The sequence below is a fragment of the Leuciscus leuciscus genome (genome assembly GCF_965113295.1).
Source record: "Leuciscus leuciscus genome assembly, chromosome: 20".
Lineage (NCBI taxonomy): Eukaryota > Metazoa > Chordata > Actinopteri > Cypriniformes > Leuciscidae > Leuciscus > Leuciscus leuciscus.
The window spans coordinates 14,818,258-14,838,924 of record NC_138744.1 but is presented as its reverse complement, the minus strand read 5'-3'; the positions used below and the strand labels follow the sequence as shown (position 1 = coordinate 14,838,924).

Genomic DNA, 20,667 nt, shown 5'->3' with positions numbered 1-20,667 from the left:
CCAAATTCAAGTTTTTTTTCTCACTAACTCAGACTGTTATTTTGTATTATATTTAGTTATTTAAATATGTATTCATAGTTCTATGACCAGATAACTGTGGCCATCATGGAAGTTCAGTAGGCTATGCAAGATTCTTTAGGTTATGAAGTGGCCAGTTTATGGAGTTACTTTGGCGTTTTCACTATGCAATCAAACATACTGTCTGAGAGCAAATGTAATAATATTGTAATTGTATATAATGATATTGTATGCTTTTTTTATTACAAAAATAATTGATACTATGCTAAATAAAAGTTTTAGACCTGCAAACAAAAACAGCAGAACAGAGCACGTAATGAAAAGTGTGGGAACTGCATACAGAAAAAGGAAGTTTATTCATAGTGCAGTTTTAATTTTTAGCAGTTGCTTTATTTTTGTCATTTAAAACAGCTTTAAGAAGACTTTTTATTTGCAATCTTTTTATTTTATTTTGATTACAATCTTAATTATTTTTGCTCTCAAACCCAATATGCATAATTGCATAAAAAAGACACAAAAGTAACTCATGCTTGAGCCTCTGTTTATAAGCATGAACTTAAATTTCAGTTTTATGCAACCGTTAAAGAGGTGGTTGATTATGATTTCACTTTTCTAACTTTAGTTAGTGTGTAATGTTGCTGTTTGAGCATAAACAACATCTGCAAAGTTACAATGCTCAAAGTTCAAAGCAAAGGAAGATATTTGCTTTTAAAGAAATAGTTTTTTAAGGAGTACAACAAACAGCTGGTAGGGACTACAGGACATTCCTACCAGGTTAGTGACATTACCAACCCTAAAATTTACATAAACCCTGGCCCCGGGAACGCGATTTATTGATTATTATGACAGAATATGCTAATAAATGACTAGAAGATCACTCTACATCAGCTGCATAAATTCTTCATCTAACCATTCAGAAATGTCCTGTTCCTTTCTACATGTTGTCACTTCTTCTCGAGTCTCTCCATCATTGTCTGACTCCGGTCTTAACATAAAAGGCTAAAAGTTTAGACATTTTCAGTGCATGTCTGTGTGAGGTAAAAGGACACAAGTTGTTGAAGCTCCGCCCTCTGTGCCGGGAGCAGCAACTCATTTGCATTTAAAGGGACAGACACAAAAACTGTGCGTTTTTGCTCATCCTCAAAAAGTGACAATTTTAACATGCTATATAAAAATATCTGTGGGGTATTTTGAGCTAAAACTTCACATACACACTCATACATCAAAGACTTATTTTACATCTTGTGAAAAGGGCATTATACCACCCTTTAAGATCATTATGAATGAAAACTAAAAATAAACAAAATAAACAAAAGAGTTCTGTTTGAAATCCTTATTTATTCTCCTTCGCTCTATTCATTCATCCATTCGGGACTGAAACTCAGAAACACAATCTGTCACACATAAACAGTCTGCTTAGAGAGACATTTAATCTGCAAACATACACACACACATACACACACACCAAAGAAAACAATCAAAATCTGATACAAACTCATCCTTGACGCAAACCACTGTGGTTAGGATTTCCTTAAATCTTGATTTTCCATCACCATCCAAATGCCTACTTGTAATCAAGTCAATAATCTACAGACTAATATCTATTTTATTTAGTATTTTAGCTTTTGTACAACCATTTTCCGAGTCTCCAGCTTCTCCAGTTTCGACCCTAACTGGATCTATTATCCTGACCTAATGCTATAAGAAGAACCTGCATATGCATGTGTGTATAATGACAACTTTGAGAAGCACTGCAAAAGCCAAACCAATGCATGAAAGTGGAGTGATTCCAACATGGCTGAGTAAAATCAGTTGCAGCGGAGCTGAGAATTACAGCTGTATTATACAGAAGGTCACGGATGTGCAAAAAGCTTTTGCTCGGTGAATGACAGAACAAAATGTCTTAGTACTCAGGAATGCTTGTACAAGGCAAAATGTCAGGGTCTCAGAAGCTTAAAATACACACTCAAACACACCCGCTCATTTCTAATTCTATTTTCAGTGTCTAGTGAGGCAGTTACACTGTCCAATTCACTTCAACAAATGTACAATTTCTTCAATTTACAAATGCATTTTACAAGATCACACATTTCATCGGAAGTAAATACAAACTTGAGACATTCAATTCCAGATTTGCCCAGAGCAAGAATTCCCTGACATTAGATGCAAGCACACATTTATAAATTTTTCTCTCACAAACACGCTTGCAGAAGTCTTTCTCTCACACACACACACACACACACACACACACACACACACACACACACACACACACACACACACACACACACACACACACACACACACACACACACACACACACTCACACTCACACTCACACTCACACTCACACTCACACACACGCAAAGAATCCTGCTGCCCTCAAGTGGTCTCAAACAGGATCATTTGGATTATTTTGGATGTGTGTTCAATTACAAACAAAGGTCTTTTTGCATTTAAAAAAAAAAAATTACATTTCAAGTAAAAGCTCCACCATCATGCCTTTCAATCGTGCTCTGGCACCAAATGCAATTAGCCGTCATTTTAGCAACTGTAAAAGCATAAATATCAACAATGAAACAGTCCATTTTAAGCTTTCAACATTTTAAGGTGCCTCAGTATAGTGTACTCACCCCTCCAAGAGTCTAATATGAATCAAATGAATTATTTCAAAAGAGAATATCAGACCTAATTTAGAGCGAGTGCAGGGTTGGAAGGGGAGACATCAAATATTTATCTGCCTTAAGAGATGTGATTTTTCTGATCACATACAGTTCGTTGGATCGGCTGATTTTTAATGTCCGTCAATCATAAATGAGACCAATGATTGAGCATTTGTCAGTCCGCTGGAGACAAGAGCAACTTTCAAACATGTTGTTTGATGGAGCAGCAGTTGCTATGAGGTGTCTACTCTTCATCTGCGCTCTTCAGCATGAGGATAGAGTTATAAATCTTGAGAGCGGGGCCGAGCTTGATGCTCAGAATCTTTACAATGTCTGACTGAGTAAGGAGCAGGAAGGCCTCGCCATCAATTTGCTGTAGGAAAAAGAATGGGGAAAAAAAAACATTCACTTAGTCTGAGAACAAAAATACTCAGAGATTAGTGACTGAATACCCAAATGCTAATTATTGTAATTTGTTCAACCAACATTATCAATTAAACCAGGCCCTGAATTTCATTTTGGAAAATATGGGGGGAATTCCCCCTTGGATGACTCTTATAGGGGGGATTTTTTAGACATTTTTTATTTTTTATTACAATTATCTCAACTAAATGTTTGCTCACTCTATGTATTTGTGCTTTTACAATGAGGTAATTTTGTTCTGCAATATAGCTTGCACACAGCACAAGGAATCTTGATTTCAAACTTTGAACTGAATTTACTAACCAACAGTAAAATAAGAACAAATACATTGTGCAGTAGCACAAATAAATACAACAGAATAAATATAAAAATTTAAGTTTTTTCAGACACAATGTGTTGCTGTAAAGCCATTTATAAGAGCGAGAGCGAGGGAGAGAAGACTTGGAACCACTGAATCACTCACGCTCTTTTCAAATTACTGATTTGATCTGATATTCTGTGTGTATTAATTTACTCCTCTCGAAATTCAGGCACTGATTAAGCATATATTCTATTATACAGATATTTGTGGAAAAAAAAGTTCCATGACACGAAATTGGTATTTTTAAATACTTTTCCAGGTTTTTCATGACCATACGAACCCTGCTGGAGTAATGGCTGCAGAAAATTCAGCTTTGCCAGCGCAGGAATAAATTACATTTTAATACATATATAAAAATACAGTTGTTTTGAATTGTAATAATATTTGTACAATATTACTGTATTTTTGAACAAATAAATGCAGCCTTGTTAAGTATAAGAGACTTCTTGTGAAAAATCCGACCCCAAACTTTTGAATGGCAGTGTATATAGGGAAGGTACATTACACTAATATTCACAAGTCAAGTTAATGTGTTTGAGTTTTTTACCTCCTTCCTGAAGGTGGCAGCATGCTCTCTGCAGCCAGGCAGGCCTCGTACAAAACTTGAAACCTGAAAGAACAACATTGTCACATAAGATCCAATAAAAATAAATACGTTTAGAAGACCTCTTTTAAAGCATAAATTAACTTTTCTAGAATTATCAAATGCCACCTCTTCAGTGTTCCACTTTGCCACTCTCTTGGCGGTGAGGCCCAAAGCTTCAGGCAGCAGTTTGCCATGCTTTTCCCAACACAGCTGAAACCTCGGTGGCTCCCATCCACAAAACACAGACTCATGCAGGAACTGCTGAAGAGAATCTACAACACAAATAGAATTTATTCATGACATGCCTTGCAAACGTTCTCATATGTCAGTCATTGGCAAATAAGAGTGTCCAAGATAAAGAAAAGGTTACTAGTTAAAAATAAGTTCTTAGAAATGTGCTTTTTGTATTCAGGTAGCTTCTTATATGGTTGATTTTTTTTTTTTTACGTTTAAATATAGTATAACCATCAGTAAATGTATAAAAAAATACTTACACCCTGAGTCTATACATCTTAATCATTATTTTCACAAAAAAATTCAAGTATAATTTCGAGGCAAAACGTTTTTTTTTATTTTTTTATTATTAATTAATAAATATTTCACAAAACATGTAATTTTACATAAAATGAACTAAGCTTGTCTTGTTATAAAAAGGTCAAATTACCTTATTGACCATGACAGTCATGACAGCATGCATTTCTGATATCATTTTCTGGTCATGTTAGTTGTCATGGCTTTAATTTGGTGGACAAAAGTGAGTAAAGCAGTTTTGTTAAGATTTTTTTGTGTTCTAAGAAATAACAATTATTGACTGTCAAACTACTTATTAAATATGTCTTGAATTAAAACAAATTTAATAAAGCTTTTTTTCTTTCATTATGTTATATGTTTTACTTTATTTTTCCCAAAAATATCAAACTCATTTTAATTCAGAAATTAAAAATATGCACTTCATAGATGAAGTGTATTGAAGTCATTATTTCTATGAATTTTTTTATTATTATTACACATCCAGGCAAAAAACCAAGCATCGCTTCATTGACCCATGTACAAAATTCTCAGAGGTTATGGATTATCCACAAAAAAAGCAAATTAAGCCAAAATATCACAATATTTGAAGGATCTATACCTTTCCCATCACCTTCCTGCTTCACCTGGGGTGGCTTGACACATTTAGGAGCGCTGCCAGATCTGAAGGAATGAGAAAGAGATAAAAAGTGAGCATGTGTGTGTGTGTGAAAGAGAAAAGTTAAACTGTACATCACTGCTGACACTCACACAATGTGCTCACGCACTGCCCGAGCTTGTGGACAGGTGTCTGTGGTGGTGTCAGGGGGGTCTGGGGTGCTGGCGCTGGGTGTGGGTGTGGGCATGGGTGTGGGAGGCTGCGTCTGAGTGAGTGTTTCAAGACGGCGGTGGCGCGGGGGTCCACTGAGCGTGACTGGCCTCTCCCCGCTCAGTCTGTCTGGAACCAGCCCGTCTTTATTCAAATTCAAATCTGAGTATGGACAACTCACCGCCCTACACAATGGGAGAGAGACTCGTTTGCATTTGAATGCGCATTATGAGTCGTGTTTGTAACAACATATGTATAACTTACGTGTAATGTGTCCCATACCGAGGTCCTCGAATGTGTCCGACTCCGTTGCATCCTTGGGTTGGGCAGCCTTGTCCTGGGGGGACTGGAGAATCTCTGGGACCTGGTAATATTACCATTACGAGATAGATTATGAGTCTGGTGTGGCCATGTGCTGAAATACTTTATATTTGTGTGTAGGACAGTATGTTACCGTTGGGGTGTTGTAGAGGATGACCTGTTTTCTGACACCAGCCTACTGGGTGCAGTTCTGGGCTATCGGCATCTAGCCAATAATCATACTCGTCACTCCAGCCATCAAAATGGATCTATATATATGTAAACGCAAAGATTTAGTGAAGATATACTAGCTGTACAAGCATATTAAATACTGTATGTCCATGTCGGCTTCTAATTAGAGTAAGCTAATTAGACAAAACGGATATATTTGTGAGTAAACCTTGATTCTGTGGTCTTCTATATCAGAGATGGTGGAGACACGGATGAGTACGGCATTACGTTTGTCCACTGCCTCTAGCTTCATCCCAACTTGGAAGCCATGTGGTGGTCTCTGGACGGCCAAGGATGAATATGTAATTAATATCCTTTTAGGGAGTGTTTCTCACCACTGTCACCTTTAGCTTGTTTGCTATTTTTCTACATTTATTTGTTTATATTTATTATGAAGAGATCTATACTAATAAATCTGAATTGTGTAGAATATTCAATTAAATTGTTTAAACACAAATTATGTCTAAAACAGATCTTTTATATTATCATTGAATTAATTCTGGTGTTTTTTTTAATCAAACTGCCCACTACTTTGAACCAGATCAAATGTGTTTTATTCTTTGTAAATTTAATTTCTATGTTGTTCAGGCTGACTCTGCACTTTTGCACCACACCAACTACTAGGACCTTTCAAATGACATTTTACCAATTATAAGTGATATTCAATGATTTACCTACACCTCTCATGGTTCATTGGAATGATTTAAACCGTACCTGTTTAAAGGCTCTAGCTGGTGCAGCTTGGGTTCCAGTTTCTTCAAGGTACTTTTCCCAAGAAAAACTCTTTGGGTGCTTATACTCTAAGAAAGACATAAATAGACTTTAATACAACTTTTCATGCACATTAGAGCTTGTTAAAAAAGAAAAGAAAAAGAAAACTAATTCTGGGGCTTTCAAACTGGGGTTCAGGGGGTGCTATGGGGTTCGTGATGAATTTGAGAGGGGGGAAAAAATACAAAATGTCTAGCTTGTTTGTGATTTCTTTGTTTTGTTTTTTTTAATGAAAAGTGCTATACCAATAAATGTAATTGAATAGAAGAAGTTAGATACATTGTAAATTGTAAATATTTTCCAGATAATTTATTTTGACTTTAGTACAACGACACATAAAAGCTACATATAAAAGTTAACAAAGAAAAACATTAAAGGGAGTCTGACCTGCAGGTGTGGTGAGTGTTAACTCCACCTCCTCACAGTACCCGACTGGATGAATGTACGGACTGCTGGCGTCACACCTGAGAATAAACCGAATGCATTTACAACCACGTGCACATGGGAACACTCATGGCCAGTATTCTGCTCACGATCTTACCAATAATCATACGTATCGTCCCAGTTGTCAAAGTGAATGAGGAGCCGGTTGTCGACAGCAGCAGCAATGGTTGCTACGCAGATGAGTGACGGGTTCTTCCTGTCCACGGCTTCCAGCTTCATCCCAGCACGGAATCCTGATGGTGTGACTGACTAAATAGGGCAGATAACACACGGTTAAAGAAGAAAGCATGATCTCCTGGAACAGAAACTATCGAGATATCTCTTATTCTCTTGAAGTGTGTGCATATGAAATTACATACTGTATTAAGACTCTTGAAGAGATGTTTGGGGGCCAGTTGACCCCTACAGTTCTTTACATATGTGTTCCAGTTAAAATCTCCATCTCTGCAACCTGTTAAATCATAGTAAAGAACAGCATATGCAATACATTTTACTAGCAGCATATGCAGCAACTAAGAGTGTCCACAAAAACACTTTTTTAAACAACATGAAAACTATGCTAACATAACCATGCTTTATTAAATAAATGATTAAATGATATCTTATATTACATTTAATTATATTTATTATTATTTATAAATAAATTACAATACTTGTAATTACAATACTATTACATCTATGTTGAATTTCAGAATCTGACCAGTTTGTCATCACACAGTTCAGAGTGAATATTGAGTTTAAGTAGTTTTAACACATAAAGAATCATCTATAAAACAGATCTACCATGTTACAGAAAACAAAAGTAGCGTTTTGCATGGTTGATCCTTGCCAACAGTTTGTTTTTTTGTTGTTGTTTTTTTACAGTACATTTTTATTAGTACATTAAGCACCTTTTGGAAGCAATAGCTTGAGGCCGGTTTTCTCACACCAGCCTGGCGGCTTCACATCCCATGAGTCAGCATTTACCCAGAAGTCATAGCATTCAGGGTAACCATCAAAGTGAAGCCGAATCCTGTAACCTTGCACCTGGAACAGAGAAAATACATCTTACTATAAGCGCAACCTAAAAACTATATTTAGTTTTGTGCTCCTAATAATCACACATCAAGTAACATCACAGAAACATTTGACCCTGGTTACCTCTGCAACAGTCAAAACACAGAAGAGAGCAGGGTGACAGGGGTCCAGTCCCTCTAACTTCATGCCAACTTTAAATCCATTCCTACTCTGCGGAACAGACTGGTGCTGTATTGCAAACACACAAAAACAAAATTATTGAATTTCATAGATGTCATGCTATTAAAAAATCTCTCTGTTTTCTTTCAAGTAACACTTTTTTCTAATGACAAAACTGAATTGACATCAAACTTACCATCCTAATCAGGTTCCCAACCATACCATGTTATTTATATAACCATGAACAGAAATACAAGTTATATATGCTGTGTTTCTCACCTCCTTAAAAAGTTTCAAAGGAGCAGCAATGGCTTTCTCCTCCTCCAGATAAGCTGACCAACTCCAGGTTTTCTTCTTAACAGGAGGTGCTGTCACTATGGAAACAGCATCACAGGCACTTTATATGGCTTAGAAAAGCGTTTTTATAATACATGGAAAGGATGACAGTCTGAAACTGACTGAAAACATACATGACACAATCTGTACAACCTGCTAAAAGACTCAAGTTGGGATGCACCAATTTAAAAATATTTTGCCAACACTGATAAAAAAATAATACTAAAAACTCAAATCAGTCAGTCATTTTAAATGTAACCAGTGAATTTAAGCATCACAACATTATAATGTATAGTATGAATATAAATATTAATATGACTATATTCATTTTGAGATTTGCCTAAGATTACATTTAACAGTGTTATTACATAATTCTGTTTTTTTTTTTTTTTTTTTTTTTTTACTTGAGTTAATTATGTAAGGAATAATTGACGACAGGCCGTTGAATTATTAGAAAAATAATGCACACCCGAGGTGGTAATGCGGTCACGACGCGAAGCGGAGTATTGATTATACAGGACTATATACTTTATTTATTAAAATTAAACTGCATGTTTCCATTGATTGTGAAGCTAGACTTTGAAAATTGCAGATCAAGCGCATGGGGCGAAATGCTTTTTCTTGTTATGAATTGTATCCTATTTTCCGTTATTACAGTTGACTACGCGAAGTGATATGGAACTGTAATGCGGTCAAGACCTGCCTGGAACTACTTTAGCCGTGCGTTTCCCTGAAAATAATGCACACCTTAGAACGTTCTTCAACCAATCAGATTCAAGCATTCAACGGCCCTGTAGTATAAGTGATTGTAAGACAGCAAAGGTCATTTAAATAAAAAATGTTAACCTTAATTAAAATATTTGGGAAATGAGCATGCACAATTAAATATCAGATGATATATATACAATATCCTAAAATAAAAAATAAATAATCCCTAGACATAAGGCATTAGATACTGTCTGGCCTGAGTTTATATTTCCGTGTGTGTGTGTGTGTGTGTGTGTGTGTGTGTGTGTGTGTGTGTGTGTGTGTGTGTGTGTGTGTGTGTGTTAGCTAAATGAAAATTACCAACCTAGTCTAGCAACTTTAGCCGCTCGTCTTCCCTTCGAGGATTTAACCTTCTCCTGAAAAAACAGAAAGAAAAAAAAACACTGATCAATGCAGTAGTTCATTCCTGTTGATATTGAATATGTGCTCTTTTCTGTGAGATGTGTGTGTGTGTGTGTGTGTGTGTTACCTCTTCCTCCTCTATGTTGTCCTCCTCTTCATCTCCAGATTCCATAAACATCTTCTTCTTCTTTCTCACACGTTTACCTAAACGCTCTCCTTCGAATGCCTCAGCAGGGGTTGACCTGCACACACAAAATAACTTATAAATTCACCATAAACAGTGCAACTGGCAGATCTGTGTAAGTGCCAAAAACACCTGAAAAGTACCTGCCACTGGTAGGCTGCACACAAGGAGCACTGCAAAATTTGCCCTGTAGGAAAGACTCCTGTGAACCAGAGTGACCACAGGACCTGCAGTTTGCAGTGACCTCAGTGATGGGAACAATCACATTGGGCACTGAACTCACGCTGGGGCTTTCCACAGTGCTGGGGCTCCTAGTATTGATGCCCCCGGCCTGCCTGTGGGGGTCAGTGGAAACTGAAAAAAAAAAAAAAGCGAGAGAAATTGAGTCCTCAAAAATAAATTAAAGAGCAAATCATTCCTCTATTTGGTAGAAATATGTGTTGCATGTACTCACCCACAGTATTTGTCTGATGGTCTGTATTCAACTGGGGCTTTGCAGTCTGATTTGAAGTTTTGTTTTGCTCAGGGGAATTACTGTTGTTGGTGCTTGTAGTGTGAGGTTGTGGACCTGTAAGCTCCGCCTCCTTAACTTTGGGCTCCGCCTCTGTGACAATCTCCAGGGTGCCAAATTCAGTCATCCGAAACTAAAAAATGACCAGATTTTGAGATTTTTCCTCAGCACATTCAGAATAGTACAATATTTCCCTTGCATCACACTTTATGCATCAGATACACTTAATATCTGTACCCGAATGTCACTTCCAGGCAATGTGGCTATGCCGTCCTTCCAGTCAAGAGCGCTCATCATGTCAAAATCGGCTCCAGTGGCAGCAGGACCACCACTCGTAGATGTCTCTGCCATCTTTTCCAACAAAATGGAACACAAAAGAGAAAAACATATTGTTACAACATGGACAGATGACAGAAGTAAGCATCTTAAAGGGTTAGTTCACCCAAAAATGAAAATGATGTCATTAATTACTCACCCTCATGTTGTTCCAACCCCGTAAGACTTTCGTTCAATTACCTAGCAGCCTATGAAGGAATGAGACAGCTCTCAGATTTTATCAAAAATATCTTAATTTGTGTTCCGAGGATGAACGAAAGTCGTACGGGGTTGGAACAACATGAGGGTGAGTAATTACTGACAGAATCTTCATTTTTGGGTGAACTAACCCTTTAAAGCTAAAGGGTTCACCTAAAAATGATAATAATCCCATAATTTACTCACCCTCAGGGCATCCTAGGTGTTTATGACTTTCTTCTTTCAGCCAAATACAATTGGAGTTATTTTAAATAATATCATTGCTCTTTCAAGCTTTATAAGGCTGGGCAACAAACTCAAGCTCCTCTGACATTTCTCTTTAAAAATTCTAATTTTAGACTTAACAGTGTTTTGTTTTGCTCTATCCTCTGCGCTTCCACGTTCGCGTCGGGTCAGAGGTCACTCTTCTGCAATAACTAGACTTGCATGCGGCCGTTACCGAAGGCCAGTCACTATATTTTATAAAGTTATAACTATGGATAATTTTCATACAAAAACACATAACTTTGTTTCAGAAGGCAAGCCATATGGGTTACTTTTATGATGGATGGATGGATGTGCCTTTTTGGGCTTCAAAAAACAAGGTACCATTCACTCCCATTATAAAGCTTGGAAGAGCAATGATATTATTTAATATAACTCAGATTGTGTTTGGCTGAAAGAAGAAAGTCATAAACACCTAGCATGGCTCGAGGGTGAGTAAATTATGGGAAAATTTTCATTTTTTGGGTGAACCAACCCTTTAACCAAACTGTCCAAAACACCTCTAAAGGGCAAACAATCCTTTAATGTAGTGGTTCTCAACCTTTTTGACTCCAAGGCCCCCCATTGTCCACAACAATATCTGAAGGCCCCCTAACCCTAGTTTTGTTTTTTAAAACTTATTTTAATCTATCTACACTCTTAAGTTTCTTTAAATAAATAAAAAAGTTTGTTATAATTAAAGTTAAAATAATAAGATTTCAGGATTCAAGATTTTTAAGATCTGAATGTTCTTTAGGGTTTAACCAATTAACTTTTTCAGTCATTCGTGATTTACTGGATATGGATTATAGATATAGATATAAAAATATGTTCGAATTTTTTCTTAAATTTTTTCCTGATAATATATTTTCAAAATTCCCATGGCATTATAATATTTTATTAATTTACATGACTTTTCCAGGTCAATAAATCACACTTTTACAAATAGGCTTCTTCAAAAAACTGTTTCAGAGGGGGTGATTTAAAGTAAGTAATATCTTGATTTTTAGCTGTTTCGGCTCATTTTAATGCTCGTTATTTTCTGCTTTAAATTATTTTAAGTCTTGAGGCCTTTTAATTGTTGAGGAAGACTGGTGAGCCTCCCTGGTTGAGAACGACTGTTTTAATGCATTCACATAACTGCACTTTGAGAACCAAGCATCTGCTGTGAGTGTCATATAAATATTAGCGCACATTGCTTTAGGAAACAAAACAAAACTGTCGTTTTCAATATTCAAATTTGACGTTCTCGTTTCGAAAACCGTGTTTTGACTGCGGCTGATGAAACGACCGCAACTCGGGGTTACGAAATAGCCGCGCGTCGCTTGTAGTTCCAGCCAATTCCGCTAGAGGGCGACTGCTGCTCGCAGTACGGATTGCACCAAGCACTTAAACGAGGACAAAAATATGTATTTCTACATTGTTATGATGTTATTTTTTATGGACTAGCTATCTATATAAACTCTCACTGACACACTTAAACTACTTTGGTGGTTATTAATGAAGGAAAGCGATTAAAAGTAAAGTTAGACGAACAAGTTCAGCTTTTCCTTGTTTTAAAATAATCTCGCTAAATCTGTGCTTTTAAAGAAGGCGGATAATCGAGATGACAAGTTAAAACGTACATACTCACAATGGATTAGTTTTTGAAGAAGAAAGTCTTTATTCAAGCACGTTATCGTTCGTATACAGTAGGCAATAGTGTTTTAACGTTCTTGACCTGTCGTGAGTCTTAAATCAAAATATTATCAAAATAACAGACTGTACAGTAACGGTGCCCCGCGAAGATCACACAAAAGCTCGTCTGGTTTAATAATAAACGTTTGTTTGGATATTTCAAGTGATGACTGAATTTATTCTGAGCATAAATAAAGTGCAATGCGCGAGCGCCCATTATTAGCATTCGACTGACACACAAAATGGCGGAGGATAGCAAAGGGCCGCCGACACGTCTAAAGTATGTAAATTATAACAGTTTTCTGGTCTGATTCACGTCGCTCGGACCTTCAAACAACACGGGAAGGCCAAGTGAACAACTTGTTTTATTAAAACGCAATGTTTTCCCCTCCGTCAACAAACTCCTTACTTTCCCCTTGTCACGGAATGTCGTTAGCCCGACTGATAGCCCCGGCTAGCTGTAACATTAGCAGGGCAGCCTACAATAAACCAAATCAACAGTTTCACGTTCATATCCAAAAGAAAAACATTTCCCGAGGTACTTTGAATGAGTTGTCATTTATCAGTATATAAACATAATAACTCGGGTGCATGCAGACCCGGGGAAATAACAAATTGCATGCTTTTAGTTTCTTCTGCACAAACTTGACTTCTAATTATCTTTACGGGTTTTGAACCTCGTTGAAAATAGTCGCAATGGTTGAAAACTGTTAAACAAGAAACGCACTCTGTGTTAGTATCGTTGTTTACTGCGTGGGTGACGACATTAACGTCATATTTATTGATAAACGTGCAACTCACCTCGTTTCTCTCTTAACTCTTATTTAGACCTGGATGGTGGCGTTATTGCGCATGCGCCGGTTAATATGTGTCTGTCCAACTTCTACAGCCCCGATAAACTTCACCACAGCATATATTTGTGAGTGATTATCTTAATGTAACGGAGAATCAGAGGAACTGAGCCTTATAGCGTCCTTACATGACCCCAGCATTGACTTGTCTGCGATACCCGTTTCAATCGGTGCTTGTTGCGCTAAAACAATCGAAGGCCTTATTATTACAGATATAGAAAATGGTTTTGATCCCCTTTACGTTTTTACGCACTTTAAACAAAAAGAGAGCGCTTGGTAGTGTTCAAACGGGGTCACAAATTATTCCATTTTAATGGAGTACTAGTGCGTGCTCACTGAAACGAGCTGTTTTCAGAGTGTGATTTTTGTATCTGTTCAGTTTACAGTCAATGTAGCGGTGATCCTCTGATTTGATTTCCTGTAACCATCACGTGTTCAGGTTTTACTCCGCAAATCTCTTTTGAAGGGCATACTTCGCCGTATGCAATAATTAGAGAAAGCCAGAGCTTATTCATAAAACAGCACTGCGTAGAGCTTCAAACTGAAGTTCGTAATATTTAAATACAGTGTTTTGACAGCCGCATTGTTGCAAAAGTGGCGAAAAGGAAGACAGCGAACTTAGCGAAGACGCCACAAGATGGCGCTGTGAGCTTAAAAGTGGAGGTTTCTTCCTAGACTCGAGGTTGGCACGTTGTTTGTAAAATAGGTCTGAGGCAAATACAGGAAGCAGAACATTCCCATTTATAAAAGTAAAGTAGTGGTAAATTATACATGTTAATGATATGTGGATGACAACTGTGTTCTTCTTTGTAACCCATGTCTCGATTACAATAGCGCGAGTGCACTACTAGGAATTGTTTGTGATACCTTATAAGCACGTTAACTAATAGGCTACATAGACTGTCATAATAAAACATATTCAATAACCGCGCATTAGCTTAAAATAATTTAATTGTTTCCATTCCAAAAATTAGACATTCTTTACTGATCAGACAATTTCATTACAAACACTTACCAATGCAATCTTAATACTGTTCACAATAACATCAACATTCAGATTTAATATTCTTTCGGTCTCACAACTTTATATCTTTTATAATCAAGCATCTGATGCAACCTGTTGTCTCACTTCATCTCATTACAATATAGTACAGTCAGAACACCATTAAACATTGTATTTCTTTACAAATAGTTTTTATCAAATAGGGCTAAAAAATAATTAAATAAGTTATGAATGTTAGGAAAACACAGTCACTTTTGATAGAAACTCTGTAGTCATGTTGCAAAAGCATTGGTCCAGCTAACATAAAAAATGAACTGTGTTTACTTAAGTTAAAAATCATTAGAAACATGTTCCGACAAAATGTATTGGTCTGACAAAAAATGTGTCTTAGTGTCCACAAGTCAGTGGGAAAATGTTTTCATTGGTGTATGTGAAGCCAGGAAAGGTTGCTCCAGACTCCTCACATGCTCCTAGTGAGTGTGGAACAGGAAGTTCTGTAAATCGAGGGTCAATGTTCGTGAGGTCACCAGGGCCAGACTGAAATGTAAACAAATACAAATGAATATCTATATGAACTAATCTCATGTCCTGTAAGCACAGCATTTACTCACACTCAGTTTTTTCTTCTGTGGAACATTAACAAAATATATTTAGAAGAATGTTTTTGTTTTTTTTCTGTACAATGAAAATTGGGATCCCATCGACTTTCATTGTGTGGATAAAAAAAGAAAATCTTCAAAATATCATCTTTTGTGTTCCACAGAAGAAAAAAAAATCATACTGGTTTAAACAGTAAAACTATTTTTTTTAGGTGAACAATCCCATTAAAGACAAATGTGTCAATAAAAAAAACTCACCAGTAAGGGAACGAAAGGTGGAGAAATTTTCTTTGTAACAAGGTCATCCCAATGAATAGATGAGAAGAATGGATGAGACTGTAGCTCGGTCTAAAAGCCAAAAAATGGGGCAAGATAATCGTTTAGCAAGATAAACCAATTTCAGATTGTGTGATTGTTCGTGAATGTGTCTGTGAGCTTGTTGGATTACCAGGTCACGTTTGGCTCCTAGTCTCTTCGCCCTGTCCCTGTTTAGCAGTCTCTTCAGCAGATCTCGGCCTGCACTAGACACTCCCGTTTTTAGAACCAGAGGCTGATAAATAATATTTCTGAGCATATCAAGACGATCTGCACTGTAGAAAGGTGGCTGGAATGAGAAAGAGTTTGTGTAAAACACACCTGTCTACCTGTATTATTTATCTATCTGAGCATTCGTTGGTGGGTTTGTTTACCAGGCCGTAGAGCATTTCATGGAGAACAGCGCCCAGACCCCACCAGTCCACAGTCCTGTCATACTCCTTCTGCAGGAGGACCTCAGGTGCTAGGTACTCCGGGGTTCCACAGAAGGTTCTGGTGGTGCCATGTCCACTCATGCCCTCCTTGCACAGGCCAAAGTCGGTCAGAACCACATGACCCGCAGAATCCAGCAGAATGTTTTCTGGTTTCAGGTCCCTGTGAGCATGTGAGAAAGATGGATTACTGTAAATCTGCTGAAAGTTGGTGATCATTTTGTTCTTACTAAGCACAAACGAATGAGCTTATCAGCATTACACAGGCACAGATATTTCAGAAGAGTGTTGTTACCTATAAACAATCTTCAGGGAGTGTAAGTATCCTAAAGCACAGGCAATCTCAGCAGCATAAAATCTGGCTCTGGGTTCTCCAAACACCCCCTCTCTCTGCAAATGGTAAAAGAGCTGCAAAAATGAAAAATAGACATTCATTAACACAATAATACACACAACATGGTATTATTTGGACTTTTGTATCATATAATTTATATGAATATTTGATCAATTGTTCTGTCACTTAAAACAGTGATTCTCAAACTTTTTGACTTGAAGGCCCCACGCTGTCCAACAGAATATTCGAAGTATGAACAGAACTATAAAATAATAATATTAACTATAATGTATTATTAACACTGGGATACTGGGAGTGCCAATATATAATTTATCATATATCAAACTATATTAATTTTAATTAAGTTTGATGTTTAAATATATGAATAATATTCATCTTAATAATATTTATAATAATATATGAATCATATTGGAATAATATATTAATTATCCCTTGGAAGTTTGCTGAGACCCCTATTGGGCTCCGACCCCCTGGTTAAGAACCACTACTTAAAAAAGTTCAATTTCAGTCAGACTAAAACAATAATTCATCTTTTTAAAATGTCCTGTAAATGCAGTTTTTCCTGAAATTGCTACAGTCTGGTTTTGTGAAGACGGACTAACAGATCTAAATAGCGTGACTGTAGATTCGTCCACTACAATTGGCCTCAGAGTTGTGTTTTTTCTTAGTAACTTTTCGATTTGATATCCAATTACACATTGTATATTCAGACAGAGAGATAAAAACTATGCAAAAACCAGCCGTAACACAATTATAACTTTATTATAAATATATTATAAACTACTATAACTATTTTATAAAAATATCTGATAATCTGACAATAATCCTGTTTTCTGTTAGGGTTAGGGTGTGATCTACGGTTAGATAGCTAAGGGGTAGATAGCTAAGTAAACATACCTCTCCTCCACATGCATAGTCCAGCACTAGATAGAGTCTGTCCTTAGTCTGAAAGCTGAAGTGGAGCTTCACCAGGAATGGATGATTAAGAGTCTTTAACAACACCCTGTGCTCACACATGACATTTATTTCCTGTAAAAAAAGAACACAATTAATACATACAGACACGTTATGAACCAAATAATTATAGTATACTCCTAGTCATACTCGCCTCTTTCCTTGTTAAAATAATGTGTTTCTGTAGGACTTTGACTGCGTAGTATCTGCCATTTTCCCTGTGTGTGGCCAAGAACACCTGAATAAAGACATTCAAACCAGGTTTAAACAATATTTATACATTATTGAAAATACAAAGCAGAGTGGGTCTCTATAAACATTATACCTTGCCAAAGCTTCCCGTCCCGATAACCTTCAAGTAGTCAAAATCAGCAGCAGATACCCTAAAATCATACAGAAATAAATATTTATGTGTAATTGTATATGTGTTTGTGTCCATATAGACTGATAGTTGAGCACCCTATTTACCGAGATTGTGGCTCTTCTGTTAATGGATTACTGTAACAAACCTAGGAAAGAGATCGGGGAGAGAGTCAGCAGCTTACTCCAGTGACATATGAAACCATACCAAAGATCACTTCACTTCCTGTTACATCTATAGATTACACAGGTCAACCAGTACAGCAACTCAAATCAGTGCAGCTGACTTGACGTTATGTTTCCGAAAGGACTGGAGACCTTTATTAATACTTTAAGTAAGATATTGCTAATCTGTATGTAGGCCCAGGACATACAAGTGGACATGAGGTTGTTAAAGTTCACTTACAGCTGCTGCTCCGTCATCCTCAGAAAGACTACCCTCAGGTTGCAAGAAATCCATCCTGGAAGGAGAGAAACCATATCAGAGAAATGCCGCTGTTTTTAACAAATAATTTTTTTTTAGTTCTAGCTATTTTCTTATAAAATTGCCCCAAAGTCAGCCAGCACCTATGCAACAGTACTTGTCTACTGGTTTCACATTGGAATGTTGCTGTAAGTAAGTAGGTCATGGTCTTAAAGTTGCACTGGTGGTCAGTCTGAAACATGCAGTGCAACTTCAGTCATTCCTGATTTTTCAGCTGATCTTTGCAGAAATAATAAGACAATCGTCTGAACTCTGCACTGGAAGGCACTCAGAGCCATGTGCTGCTTCACTTTTAGCTCACGCAATGGAAAATGATGACTAGACTCACTGTCGATAGATTGGGTGGCTGGATCCAAGCTTCTTGTCCTTGATCAAAGCTGAGAAAATAAAATATTATACGATTATTTTTATTTACTGAAATATCTGCTGCATATGGTGGACATAGAACAACCTTTGTAAGAATAAGCAAATATGTATATTTATTTAAACATATTTACCATTACCTTCCAAATATTGAATTTATATAGATAGATAGATAGATAGATAGATAGATAGATAGATAGATAGATAGATAGATAGATAGAGTAGGAAATCTTTTGAAATATTTAATTTGCTGTGAAAAATAAGTTCTGCGTTATATCTTACATATCTAATCCCAAACATTTATCTTCGTATTAAAGTTTGAGGAAAAAGTATTTGAGCTTACCTGTAAAATATGAAACTATTCCCTTCATTTTTGCATAAGTGACGGGACTTTTATCCTTTTTCACCATGTTTTCGACGAGAAAGAAAGCCCTGGCTTGCAGCTGTGAGTTGTGAGTCCGTAGGTAGTCTGCTGTTTTACCGGTCAGTTCTGGTTGAGCGCTGCTTCATGTCATAAGGGGAACCGTCCGTGACCGGCTATTTTTTGCAGGACACGTGGTTCCTTCCAAAAGCTGTGACGCCACTGCGCCCGTTTTTGTCAGATAAGACACGCTTGCTTATGCTTGGATAGTATAGCGCCTAGCTGAGCTCTCGTTTTCCATTTTCAACATACTGCGTCTCATGATGATCCCCTTAATTCAACTGAACTCAAAAGAAATATAAAATTGCCACAAAAGTTACAAGGTTGTTAGAGGGCGCAAAATAAACACGAACTGAGTTAGACTGAGGAGGTAAAATACACTCACAAAAGCTTTGAGAAGAGAAGAACCGATTTGCACAGAAATTTAGGCCAACTGACAGGACAGAATATTTTTTTTAAATCTTCCAAATTCCTCTTTCACATTCTACTAACATACTTTGGTTTAAGTATTTAAATGTGTATATTTAATAGAGAATTTCATAAGTGGGCTTGTGGTTGGGGAGGGTTTCAACTCTTCTTGGATAGCTCTGACTATTACCTTCCAATAAGGGGGATCCCTCATCAACCTGTCTGGCTCTTAATAATTTAAGAGTTCTCTAATTGCATGTTGGCATATTAAAACTCTCAGTCAGCCAACTTTACAGGTTACATAACAGATGCCTGCTTGTCACCACAGCAAAATACACATACGCAAACACACATGAGAGACATAAAAGCACATTCATTAGACATTGATGCTGGAAAAATTAGTCTTGGGAACATTCAGAACTGGTAAAGTGTCTCTTAATATATGTGCAGATCAACAACAGTTGAAGAAAAACACATGTGTTTGTAGCCTACTTGCAGAGGTACTACGTTGAAGAACGGTTTATACTGTATATGACATGAAATACTAGATTAAGTGATAGATTCCTATATTAGATTAATGCTTGACAAAGAAAGGGTGGCGGGAGTGAAAATCAGAGAAAAGATGAGTGACAAGGCTGTTGTCATACAATTCCCAATTATTTATTAAGGCTATACCTTCCAAGAAATCCACTGATCTCTCTGATGTCATAGAGGGGTGGGTGTGGAGTAGAGAGAAATCTATTTTTGGCAAGCAGAAGGTTAAGGGACAGTCAGCCCTGATTAGTTTCTGAATCAGAGAGATGACACCAGGACACACAAATACTCTCCACCCATGCACAGATCCACGCATCTTTGTCAAATTACCTCAAGGATTCTCATTGGGAGACACAATTAACAATCTACTGTAGAAACAAAGTGTGAGTGATATGGTGGCCATGTATACCCACATTTCTCAGAACAATAAGATATCACATTGTAGCTGTTGTGCATCCCAATTTAACTAAATGCTGCCTGATCACAACAAGACAAATCACATGAGGTGCCTCATTGAAGTGGTTTTAAACATGGAAACCAATTAAAACAGATGTTGTCAAATGTCAAAAACTTGTGCTAGTCTAATACATTTGCACAAGACCCTCAATCGCATCATAGATTTTTTTTTTTTTTATCTAAGCTGCTTGTGTTGTTGCAAGACCAGAAACATTGTGGCTAAATGTTA

General features: G+C 36.9%; 2 protein-coding genes across 4 annotated transcripts; both read right to left on the bottom strand.

Annotated features, from left to right (window-relative positions):
* Positions 1-1,336: 1,336 nt before the first annotated feature.
* Positions 1,337-14,135, bottom strand: l3mbtl1b (L3MBTL histone methyl-lysine binding protein 1b). 3 transcript variants are annotated; one of them, XM_082148813.1, is made up of 21 exons: positions 13,706-14,135; positions 10,688-10,801; positions 10,394-10,583; positions 10,083-10,293; positions 9,883-9,997; positions 9,718-9,769; positions 8,589-8,683; positions 8,274-8,378; positions 8,024-8,159; positions 7,493-7,584; positions 7,231-7,382; positions 7,077-7,153; positions 6,633-6,718; positions 6,088-6,198; positions 5,842-5,956; positions 5,652-5,751; positions 5,330-5,572; positions 5,181-5,242; positions 4,178-4,323; positions 4,013-4,075; positions 1,337-3,054 (listed from the first exon to the last, which is right to left on the bottom strand). In XM_082148813.1, exons 2-21 carry the CDS (start codon positions 10,799-10,801, stop codon positions 2,926-2,928), a joined length of 2,394 nt encoding a protein of 797 aa, XP_082004939.1. In that variant the 5' UTR covers positions 13,706-14,135; the 3' UTR covers positions 1,337-2,925. The 3 variants fall into 3 exon arrangements, with proteins under 3 accessions (XP_082004939.1, XP_082004940.1, XP_082004938.1); XM_082148814.1 differs by lacking the exon at positions 13,706-14,135 and adding an exon at positions 10,926-11,123 and having other exon boundaries at positions 5,670-5,751; XM_082148812.1 differs by lacking the exon at positions 13,706-14,135 and adding an exon at positions 10,926-11,122.
* A 553-nt stretch (positions 14,136-14,688) lies between these two features.
* Positions 14,689-19,164, bottom strand: sgk2b (serum/glucocorticoid regulated kinase 2b). The gene is made up of 12 exons (XM_082150997.1): positions 18,963-19,164; positions 18,585-18,633; positions 18,179-18,233; positions 17,881-17,921; positions 17,738-17,795; positions 17,567-17,650; positions 17,356-17,487; positions 16,399-16,511; positions 16,047-16,266; positions 15,806-15,961; positions 15,616-15,705; positions 14,689-15,295 (listed from the first exon to the last, which is right to left on the bottom strand). The coding sequence occupies exons 1-12, from the start codon at positions 19,027-19,029 to the stop codon at positions 15,146-15,148; spliced, it is 1,215 nt and encodes a 404-aa protein (XP_082007123.1). The 5' UTR covers positions 19,030-19,164; the 3' UTR covers positions 14,689-15,145.
* Between the last annotated feature and the right edge of the window lie 1,503 nt (positions 19,165-20,667).

Bases quoted from the DNA above. Each gene is read 5' to 3' on its own strand.
- l3mbtl1b (XM_082148812.1), bottom strand. The intron at 9,770-9,882 runs GTAACACACACA...CTGTTTTTTCAG, and splicing joins ACAACATAGAGGAGGAAGAG to GAGAAGGTTAAATCCTCGAA. The intron at 5,243-5,329 runs GTGAGTGTCAGC...TCATTCCTTCAG, and splicing joins GCAGTGCGTGAGCACATTGT to ATCTGGCAGCGCTCCTAAAT.
- sgk2b (XM_082150997.1), bottom strand. From the start codon at position 19,029: ATGGTGAAAAAGGATAAAAGTCCCGTCACTTATGCAAAAATGAAGGGA. The intron at 17,651-17,737 runs GTATAATGTTTA...GTCTTTATTCAG, and splicing joins GGACGGGAAGCTTTGGCAAG to GTGTTCTTGGCCACACACAG. The intron at 15,962-16,046 runs GTAAACAAACCC...TTCTCATTCCAG, and splicing joins ATGAAATGCTCTACGGCCTG to CCACCTTTCTACAGTGCAGA.